The sequence below is a fragment of the Antennarius striatus genome, chromosome 23 (assembly GCF_040054535.1).
Source record: "Antennarius striatus isolate MH-2024 chromosome 23, ASM4005453v1, whole genome shotgun sequence".
NCBI lineage: Eukaryota > Metazoa > Chordata > Actinopteri > Lophiiformes > Antennariidae > Antennarius > Antennarius striatus.
The window spans coordinates 13,847,199-13,858,541 of NC_090798.1; the positions used below are offsets into that span (position 1 = coordinate 13,847,199).

General features: G+C 49.1%; 1 protein-coding gene across 1 annotated transcript; it reads right to left on the reverse strand.

Annotated features, from left to right (window-relative positions):
• Window positions 1–7,612: 7,612 nt before the first annotated feature.
• paqr9 (progestin and adipoQ receptor family member 9) lies at window positions 7,613–11,343 on the reverse strand. Its single transcript, XM_068307939.1, has 2 exons — window positions 8,572–11,343; window positions 7,613–8,476 (listed from the first exon to the last, which is right to left on the reverse strand). The coding sequence occupies exon 1, from the start codon at window positions 10,863–10,865 to the stop codon at window positions 9,741–9,743; it is 1,125 nt and encodes a 374-aa protein (XP_068164040.1). The 5' UTR covers window positions 10,866–11,343; the 3' UTR covers window positions 7,613–8,476; window positions 8,572–9,740.

Here is an 11,343-nt window from a genome sequence, read left to right on the forward strand (position 1 = left end):
AGTACTTCAAATCCTCCACCTTCTTGATCTCTTCTCCCTGTAACCTCACTCTTCCACTTGGGTCCCTCTCATTCACACACATGTACTCTGTCTTACTGCGGCTAACCTTCATTCCTCTCCTTTCCAGGACAAACCTCCACCTCTCTAGCTTCTCCTCCACCTGTTCCCTGCTCTCACTGCAGATCACAATGTCATCTGCAAACATCATAGTCCATGGAGATTCCTGTCTAACCTGGTCTGTCAGCCTGTCCATCACCATAGCAACAAGAAGGGGCTCAGAGCTGATCCCTGATGCAGTCCCACCTCCACCTTGAACTCCTCTGTCACACCTACACACACCTCACCACTGTCTTACAGTCCTCATACATGTCCTGCACCGCTCTAACATACTTCTCTGCCACTCCAGACTTCCTCATACAATACCACAGTTCCTCTCTGGACACCCTGTCATCAGCTTTCTCCAGATCTACAAAAACACAATGCAGCTCCCTCTGGCCTTCTCTGTACTTCTCTATCAACATCCTCAAAGCAAATACTGCATCTGTAGTACTCTGTTTTGGCATGAAACCATACTGCTGCTCACAAATGTTCACTTCTGCCCTTAGTCCAGCTTCCACTACTCTCTCCCATAACTTCATTGTATGGCTCATCAGCTTTATTCCTCTGTAGTTGCCACAACTCTGCACATCTCCCTTGTTCTTAAAAATGGGCACCAGCACACTTCTCCTCCATTCCTCAGGCATCTTCTCACTATCTAAGATCCTGTTGAACAACCCAGTCAGAAACTCTACTGCCACCTCTCCTAGACACTTCCAAACCTCTACAGGTATATCATCAGGGCCAACTGCCTTTCCACTCTTCATCCTCTTCAGTGCCCTCCTCACTTCATCCTGACGAATCTTTGCTACATCCTGGTCCACAACAGTCACCTCTTCTAGTCTTTGTTCTCTCTCATTTTCCACGTTCATCAACTCTTCACAAAGTACTCTTTCCATCTTCCCATCACACTACTGGCACCTGTCAATAGACTTCCATCCCTGTCCTTAATCACCCTAACCTGCCGCACGTCCTTCCCATCTCTGTCTCTCTGTCTTGCCAACCTGTATAGATCAGTCTCTCCCTCCTTACTGTCCAACCTAGCATACAAGTCATCATAAGCTTCTTGTTTGGCCTCTGCTACCTCTACCTTCACCTTACGCTGCATCTCCCTGTACTCCTGTCTACTCTCCTCAGTCCTCTCAGTGTCCCACTTCCTCTTGGCTAACCTCTTTCTCTGTATACACTCCTGTACCTCCTGATTCCACCACCAAGTCTCCTTATCTACTGTCCTTCCAGATGACACACCAAGTACTCTCCTACCTGTCTCCCTGATCACATTAGCTGTAGTTGTCCAGTCATCTGGAAGCACCTCCTGACCACCCAGAGCCTGTCTTAACTCCTTCCTAAAAGTCATTCAACACTCTTCCTTTTTCAGCTTCCACCATTTCGTCTTCTGCTCTGCCTTTGCCCTCTTGATCTTCCTCACCACCAGAGTCATCCTACACACCACCATCCTATGCTGTTTGGCTACACTCTCACCTACCACTACTTTGCAGTCACTGATCTCTTTCAGGTTACACCGTCTACACAAGATGTAGTCTACCTGTGTGCTCCTACCTCCACTCTTATAGGTCACTCTATGTTCCTGCCTCTTCTGGAAGAAAGTATTCACTACAGCCATTTCCATCCTTTTTGCAAAGTCTACTACCATCTGTCCTTCTGCGTTCCTCTCCTGGATACCAAACCTGCCCATCACCTCCTCATCACCTCTGTTTCCTGCACCAACATGTCCATTGAAGTCTGCTCCAATGACAACTCTCTCACTTCTAGGCATGCTCTGCATCACTTCATCAAAGTCCGACCAGAATTTCTCCTTCTCCTCCAGCTCACATCCTACCTGTGGAGCATACCCGCTAACAACACTGAACATCACACCTTCTATATCTAGCTTCAGACTCATCACTCTATCCGACACTCTTTTGACCTCCAGGACATTCCTAACAAACTCCTCCTTCAAGATAACGCCTACTCCATTTCTCTTCCTATCTACACCATGATAGAACAACTTGAACCCTGCTCCTAAACTTCTAGCCTTGGTACCTTTCCACCTGGTCTCCTGGACACACAGTATGTCTACCTTCCTCCTCTGCATCATGTCAACCAACTCTCTACCTTTTCCTGTCATAGTTCCAACATTCAACGTCCCTACTCTCAGTCCTATACTCTTGGTGCTCCTCTTCTCTTTCTTCGAGCGAACGCACTTTCCTCCTCTCCTTCTTCGACCAACAGTAATCCAATTTCCACCGGCGCCCTGTAGGTCAACAGCGCCGATGGCGGTCGTTGTTAACCCGGGCCTCAACCGATCCGGTATGGAAGTCATAGGTTTGATTCGCATCTTTGATTTGGCAAAAGTTTTACGCCGGATGCCCTTCCTGACGCAACCCTCTGTATTTATCCGGGCTTGGGACCGGCACAATAAGACACTGGCTTGTGTCCTCTTGCGGCTACATTGACATGTCAGCTGTTTGAACCAATTAAATTAAAGGAAGTCAGAATACTAATGAATTTATTACGTCACACTTTAGAGAATGAAGGGGGGGTTCTCTGTGGGGGGGTCTCTGTTGCAGCTTCCATTGATAAACAGCCGTATATCAATGGAAGCTGCATTGATTAATGGTCCATTGATAAACGGCTGTTTTGTGGGGTGTTCAGTAGTGTCTGTGTGTGTGTGTGTGTGTGTGTGTGCGTGTGTGTGTGTGTGTGTGTGTGTGTGTGTGTGTGTGTGTGTGTGTGTGTGTGTGTGTGTGTGTGTTGAAAAAAACATTCTTGTTTGAAGCAGCAGCAGGAGCGTCACCCCCAGACGTCCACGTCTCACCTTCAGACATTCCAACATTATTGATCCGTTATTGTCTCTGCCTTAATAAGTGAATGATCGTTTTAATTCAAAGGTTTTGGTGTTTTTATTGGTTTTTTCACATCATTTTGTGAAACTTGTTGATGTTCAATCAGTTTCAGGATTGAATCTGTTTCAGATCAATGAAATAGAATAAAATGATCTTTCTATGAGGAATAGTTTCCTGTTGTTCATTTCTAACTCTCCTCTTCATCATATCTTCATCCTATGCACACAGATGGTAATCAGTGATCAGTGGATTTCTGCCCATTTAGTCCAAACTGGGGAGTTCTGACTCACGAGTCCGTTCAGAACGTTTTAGGCTGAAGGACTTTATAATCTAACATCATTGAGTCAATTCTATTCAGGTGTTTCTCTGTGAACAGGAGCAACACGGGGGGATGGTGGGTTCTCTCTGGTTCCTCCACCTTCCTCTGAGGACCCCCGCCCCCAAAAAAAGGAGATTCCCGGGTCATGTGATCAGTCCCATCATTGATCACATTCACACGTCACGGTGTGAATGTGAACTGATGACAGAATCAAAATGTGTGACATAATAAGAAAATATTAATTATTTTTGGGACATAAAGTGCATTCTGGGTAATGAAGTCCTGGCGTGTACATTAGATCTCATTGTGGAGTATGTTTATATTTAGTTGTAGTTTAACCTCTCACATTATTTACAGGTAACAACTAGAACATCCAGGCTGACCAGTTCCTCTTTCATTCCTACTGGTGTGTTTGTACTGAGATGCCACGGCCGCTCTCATTGGTCCAAATATTTATCATCCAATCTATCATCCAATTACCAATCAGAAAAAGTTGGTACATTATTCTATTTGTGGAAAATTCACATCAATATTACAAGTTGGAGAAAAAAGTGGAACTGGGTGACAGGTTTCCTCTGGACTGTTGATGGTGGTTTGTGGTTCAGATTCCCTCAAGGGGTTAAAGGAACCGGTGTTTCCACCGGAGTCACCCCTGAGGACAAATTCATTACAGGCTGCCAGGTCTGAGAGACTAATTAAACACCACCTGTGGTGAAGTGTGTGTGTGTGTGTGTGTGTGTGTGTGTGTGTGTGTGTGTGTGTGTGTGTGTGTGTGTGTGTGTGTGTAGGTGTGTGTGTGTGTGTGTGTGTCTGAGTGTGTGTTGTGTGTGTGTGTGTGTGTGTGTGTAGGTGTGTGTGTGTGTGTGTGTGTGTGGTTTGTGATTTTATTGTGTTGAGCTTCTTTAAATGTCACATGTTCCAAGAAGTGAGACAAAAAGAAAACCTTTTGTGCCAAAAGAAAGAACAAATGTCAGTTTGGTTGTAAAATTGACAAAAAGAAATCCTTAATGAAGAGTGAGAAGCAGTTAAAATATTCATTTATGATGTTATGACACTCTTTGTGCTATTTTAAACCCACAAAAAGGTTTTTATTACCATTACAAACACAACACAGCCTCCTCCTCCTAGCCCTAAGACCAGGCTTGGCCTGAGACCAGGTTTAGTCTGAGACCAGGTTTAGCCTGGGACCAGGTTTGGTCTGAGACCAGGTTTGGTCTGAGACCAGGTTTAGTCTGAGACCAGGTTTAGCCTGGGACCAGGTTTAGTCTAAGACCAGGTTTAGCCTGGGACCAGGTTTAGTCTAAGACCAGGTTTAGCCTGGGACCAGGTAAACACAGCAGCGTTAGTGTTTAGGTGAACTGAAGCCTCCCTCTGTGTGTTATCATGGTGAGGAGATCAGTGTTAGTGAGGTGGATGTGTATGAGGTCAGAGTGTGTGTGAGTGTGTGTGTGTGTGTGTGTGTGTGTGTGTGTGTGTGTGTGTGTGTGTGTGTGTGTGTGTGTGTGTGTGTGTGTGTGTGTGTGTGTGTGTGTGTGTGTGTGTGTGTGTGTGTGTAAGTGAGTGTGTGTGTGTGTGTGTGTGTGTGTGTGTGTGTTAAGTTTAAGGTTACATTTAACAACAACAGTGATGCCAGAATAGAAGCACAATGTTCCAGGACCTGTTTTAATGTAAACACACACACACACATACACACACACACAAATAGACACATGCTAATCTGTGTGTGTGCTAACGCTAGCAGCTGCTACCCATGTTTCATTTATTTAAATTAATTCAAAGTGTTAAATAAACACAGTTTATATCAGGTGATAATCAATATTTAATCCATATCTAATAGTTACAACCCGACACAGACCCGTCAGACTGATCATCTATGTTCATTGATCTGTTTGGTCCTCACTGCGTCCTGTAGAATCAATTATAGATTTAGGTTTAAATCTGAACACGATTCCTTCATTCTGTAATCCTAATCCCATATCAGTCACCTGTGTTCACCTGAGTTCACCTGTGTGTTCACCTGTGTGTTCACCTGTGTGTTCACCTGTGTGTTGACGTGTGTTCATCTGAGTTCTCCTCTGTGTTCACCTGTGTGTTCACCTGAGTGTTCACCTGTGTGTTCACCTGAGTGTTCACCTGTGTGTTCACCTGTGTGTTCACCTGAGTGTTCACCTGAGTGTTCACCTGTGTGTTCACCTGTGTGTTCACCTGTGTGTTCACCTGAGTGTTCACCTGTGTGTTCACCTGTGTGTTCACCTGTGTGTTCACCTGAGTGTTCACCTGTGTGTTCACCTGTGTGTTCACCTGAGTGTTCACCTGTGTGTTCACCTGAGTGTTCACCTGTGTGTTCACCTGTGTGTTCACCTGAGTGTTCACCTGTGTGTTCACCTGAGTGTTCACCTGTGTGTTGACGTGTGTTCACCTGAGTTCACCTGTGTGTTCACCTGTGTGTTCACCTGTGTGTTCACCTGTGTGATGACCTGTGTGTTCACCTGAGTGTTCACCTGTGTGTTCACCTGAGTGTTCACCTGTGTGTTGACGTGTGTTCACCTGAGTTCACCTGTGTGTTCACCTGTGTGTTCACCTGTGTGTTGACGTGTGTTCATCTGAGTTCTCCTCTGTGTTCACCTGTGTGTTCACCTGAGTGTTCACCTGTGTGTTGATGTGTGTTCACCTGAGTTCACCTCTGTGTTCACCTGTGTGTTCACCTGTGTGTTCACCTGTGTGTTCACCTGTGTGATGACCTGTGTGTTCACCTGTATGTTCACCTGTGTGATGACCTGTGTGTTCACCTGTGTGTTCACCTGTGTGTTGACGTGTGTTCACCTGAGTTGACCTCTGTGTTCACCTGTGTGTTCACCTGAGTGTTCACCTGAGTTCACCTGTGTGTTCACCTGTGTGTTCACCTGTGTGTTCACCTGTGTGATGACCTGTGTGTTCACCTGTGTGATGACCTGTGTGTTCACCTGTGTGTTCACCTGTGTGTTCACCTGTGTGATGACCTGTGTGTTCACCTGTGTGATGACCTGTGTGTTCACCTGTGTGATGACCTGTGTGTTCACCTGTGTGATGACCTTTGTGTTCACCTGTGTGATGACCTGTGTGTTCACCTGTATGTTCACCTGTGTGATGACCTGTGTGTTCACCTGTGTGTTCACCTGTGTGTTGACGTGTGTTCACCTGAGTTGACCTCTGTGTTCACCTGTGTGTTCACCTGAGTTCACCTCTGTGTTCACCTGTGTGTTCACCTGTGTGTTCACCTGAGTTCACCTCTGTGTTCACCTGTGTGTTCACCTGTGTGTTCACCTGAGTGTTCACCTGTGTGTTCACCTGTGTGTTCACCTGAGTGTTCACCTGAGTGTTCACCTGTGTGTTCACCTGTGTGTTCACCTGAGTTCACCTCTGTGTTCACCTGTGTGTTCACCTGAGTGTTCACCTGAGTGTTCACCTGTGTGTTCACCTGTGTGTTCACCTGAGTGTTCACCTGTGTGTTCACCTGAGTGTTCACCTGTGTGTTCACCTGTGTGTTCACCTGAGTGTTCACCTGTGTGTTCACCTGAGTGTTCACCAGTGTGTTGATGTGTGTTCACCTGAGTTCACCTCTGTGTTCACCTGAGTTCACCTGTGTGTTCACCTGTGTGTTCGCCTGTGTGTTCACCTGTGTGATGACCTGTGTGTTCACCTGTGTGTTGACGTGTGTTCACCTGAGTTGACCTCTGTGTTCACCTGTGTGTTCACCTGAGTGTTCACCTGAGTTCACCTGTGTGTTCACCTGTGTGTTCACCTGTGTGATGACCTGTGTGGTCACCTGTGTGTTCACCTGTGTGATGACCTGTGTGTTCACCTGTGTGATGACCTCTGTGTTCACCTGTGTGTTCACCTGAGTGTTCACCTGAGTTCACCTGTGTGTTCACCTGTGTGTTCACCTGTGTGATGACCTGTGTGTTCACCTGTGTGATGACCTCTGTGTTCACCTGTGTGTTCACCTGAGTGTTCACCTGAGTTCACCTGTGTGTTCACCTGTGTGTTCACCTGTGTGATGACCTGTGTGTTCACCTATGTGATGACCTGTGTGTTCACCTGTGTGTTCACCTGAGTTCACCTGTGTGTTCACCTGTGTGATGACCTGTGTGTTCACCTGTGTGTTCACCTGAGTTCACCTGTGTGTTCACCTGTGTGATGACCTCTGTGTTCACCTGTGTGTTCACCTGAGTGTTCACCTGAGTTCACCTGTGTGTTCACCTGTGTGATGACCTGTGTGTTCACCTGTGTGATGACCTGTGTTCACCTGTGTGTTCACCTGTGTGTTCACCTGTGTGTGTGTTACTGACGGTGTGAAACCGGAGGCCCGGTTGAACACATGTAGACACTGGGAGGAAAAAAGGCCTCGAACTCCTAAACTGGACCAGGACCTTCTTCCTGTGAGGGAACAGCTGTACCAAATCCATCCCATAATAACCAGACTCACAGCAGCTCTGTGTTATTTATTCATTCCACACGTCACCATAGTAGTGCTACACGTGAACACCATGGAACTAGTTCACTAAACAGATGTTGCAGTTTGATTCCACTCTGATAATAATCAGCTTATTGATGACGTTATGGATCGATCAATCCGATCCTGAGATGAACCTTCACCTTCTGACAGGCAGCAGCCTGTCGCTAACGCTAATGCTAACGGACCAAACATCAATGATGACTCAGCTCAGGTTCAAGTCTCACCTGAACCTGAAGCGTGTTGGAAACATACCCTCAAGGGGAACATGAGGGGCTTTAAACAGGGGGGTATCGCCCCGTCTGCCTCCTGACGGGTACCAGAGTCTGACATCAAGAACCTGATCCAGTTCTGTCTGTCTGTCTGCTGTGGGGGATCTGGTTCCGTGTCCTCGTGTCCTCGTGTGCTCCGTGTTCACACTGCCAGCCGTTGATCTGCAGCTGCTGCTCACATGTTCAGACGTGAACGACAGGCTGACACGTGACGTAAACCAGTGTGTGGGTGATTACGTGTGTTCGTTCACTAACGGTGTGAGAGGACGTTAGGGGGGGGAACACGTTTAAATCAGCAGCACGACGGCGACGGCTTCTAACCCCCCAGGGTCTGCCCCACCCCCCTCAAAGTGCTTCGTTTCACGATGGCGTCCAGCTCTGAGCTATTTGTGTCCCATTGTGGAGACGGTCCCGCCCCCAGCAGGGGTCACCTCACAAACAGGAAATGAGACTGTGTGAGGAAGAGGAGCAGAGGTTACCACAGGTCAACAGGAAGTCAACAGCAGGAGGATGAGTGTGAGGAAGAGGAAGAGGAGCAGAGGTTACCACAGGTCAACAGCAGGAGGATGAGTGTGAGGAAGAGGAAGTGGAGCAGAGGTTACCACAGGTCAACAGGAAGTCAACAGCAGGAGGAGGAGTGTGAGGAAGAGGAGCAGAGGTTACCACAGGTCAACAGGAAGTCAACAGCAGGAGGATGAGTGTGAGGAAGAGGAGCAGAGGTTACCACAGGTCAACAGCAGGAGGATGAGTGTGAGGAAGAGGAAGCGGAGCAGATCAAATCAAACAATGCTCGTGGTTTATGGAGGGTTGTCTGTGGCCAACAGGATCCAGTTCTTCTGGTTCTTCAGAGTTTGGATCACCACCCTGTTGGAACACGTCGGTGCAGCTCGCAGGGCGTCTCCTCCTCTTCCTCCTCTTCCTCCTGTCTTTATCACAGGGCGTCTCCTCGGTGGGAGAGTCCTATCGCTTCATCTGGGGTTGTTGTCACGGCGTCTCAACGCCTCAGAGCCCCCCAGGAGCCCCCCCAGGAGACGACTTCCTGTCAAAGCATTCAGATGCTTCAGATAGAGCTGAAGCTGAAGCTGAAGCTGAAGCTAAACCTAAAGCTAAAGCATTTTATTGCTATATAACCAGATGTCATTATACGACTATACGATGGTTTGAGGACAAAACACAGAAACATTAAAATCAAGTTTATGTCATTTTACGCCGCTTCACGTCTGTCACAAACTAAAATCACTAGTGAACCTTCAACAGCACGTATTATCTTGTTTCTGTCCACTACAGCCCCCGGTGACCCGCGGCAGCAGAAGCAGCTTCTTTAAATAAGATGTGATTGTTTATTAGCTTTAAATAGATTCTAATAACCCAAAGGCTAAAATGTTCTCATCAACACAACAGAACCTTCAGGTCAACCTGGAGACGACTTCATCGGGTCTCCTGGAAACGACGTGAGCCGAGGTTCACCTGGATCACGGAACCAGATGAGAACCTACTGCATCCATGTAACATCCATGTAACATCCATGTAACATTCATGCAACATTCATGCAACATTCATGTAACATTCATGCAACATTCATGCAACATTCATGTAACACGCTAAAACTGTTTGTTATGTTCAGGAGATGTTCTCCCAATCTGGAGCGAGATGTTAGTCAGTGGTGAAGTTTAAGTCCTGTTTCCATGGTTTCTTCTCAGTGGTGCTCGTGAACATCACTGGAGCTTCTTCTCCGGTTTCTCTCTCTGGCCTCCATAGATGCGGTTGGCGTTCCAGGAGAACCACATGATGATGGAGATGATGGTGGCCTGGAGCAGAAGCATCACCCCGTAGGTGGAAGCGGCTGTGGGTCCAGGCAGGCGGGATGGGGGGGCGGGGGGCGGGTAGAGCAGGATGGCCCTCACCTCTGACTTGATCATCTCCAGTTCGTCCAGGATGGACAGGAAGGTGAAGCAGTGGAACCACTGGTGGCTGTGGCCCATGATGTCGAACCAGCCCGGCGCCAGGCGCTCAGGAACCTTGCTGATGTTCACCATGGCCGACACCAGCAGCCACAGGCAGTGGCGGTAGAAGAAGGTGTGGCCAGAGGTGGAGGCGGCGAGGGAGGACGGGGCGTTGGCGTAGGGCGACCTGGTGAGGAGGCGGTAGAAGATCGGCGTGGAGGACACGAAGAATGGCAGGAGGAAGACGAAGGTCCGGATGACGTATCGATGCTTCGTCCAGCTCTGGCGGGTGTTGCAGCAGGACAGGACGCAGATGATCGCCACGCAGGACGCCAACGGGAGGTAGAGCGTCTCAAAGAACCAGCAGATCCCCGGCACCGCGTCGGGCACCACAGGAACCCCCTGGGGGGGACCAGGGTTCAGGTCCACCCGGGAGCCGCTGGGGTCTCCTGTCCCTGCCACCAGCCCCCGGGGGTGGATGTAGTGGTAGTACGCCAGCGACGAGCCGAAGGTGTAGGCGCTGATGCTCCCGTAGTCCACGAAGAAGCAGACCTCCCTGACCACCAGAGACATGGAGTTGAGCAGATGAGCCGTGGAGCTCGCCATCAGCAGGGCAAACACCCCCAGGACGTAGGTCCACAGCGGGTAGAAGAACGGGGCGTCGCTCTCTGGAGCCCCCTCCCAACCGAAGACCTCCACCAAGTAGTAGGAGAAGACGAACACCGGCAGGAAGTGAGTCCAGAAGTTGCCCGTCTCGTTGGTGGGCCTGAAGGCGGACAGCAGGCAGTCCCTCAGACTGTAGTTGGGGAAGCGGTACCCCGTCAGGATGAAGCTCTCCTTCACCCGGGGGGGCACGTCGGTGTGCCTCAGGAGGGGCTGAACACACTTCAGGATCATGACTGCTCACGTCCGACTGGAGACGCTTCAGCTTCAAGGCGTTTCTGCTGAGCTCAGCATCCTGGCTGAAGCTGGAGTCCAAAGGGATGCTGGGAGGACAGGGCCGACCCCCCCTGGTTAATGATTCCTCTTGTGATCTTTGCACCAAACACTCGACACCAGAGTCTCCGGTTCTGCTGAGTGACCTCAATGACCCCGGTCACGTGTCCGCGTTATGCAAAGCAGCAACGGGACTGAAGGTCACTGATCAATAACCGGAGGTCCAGCAGGACACCGTGTCCCCCCCCGTTCATCCGGCCCGTCGGTGCGGGACGCCGCAGCGGAGATTAACAATCCCTGAGGACCGGAGAGCCGCGAGCCGTTAATCCGTTAAAACCCGGTGACGCTCCAGAACCGGGACTAACGGGAGGCTCCGGGCCCGGTAGCTCCCGGTGCGTCGCGATGTCCAGCCGGCAGCTCCGCAACATGAGAGAAGAAC

What these genes read in the sequence shown, in the direction of transcription:
- paqr9 (XM_068307939.1), bottom strand. Translation starts at nt 10,865, where the DNA reads ATGATCCTGAAGTGTGTTCAGCCCCTCCTGAGGCACACCGACGTGCCC.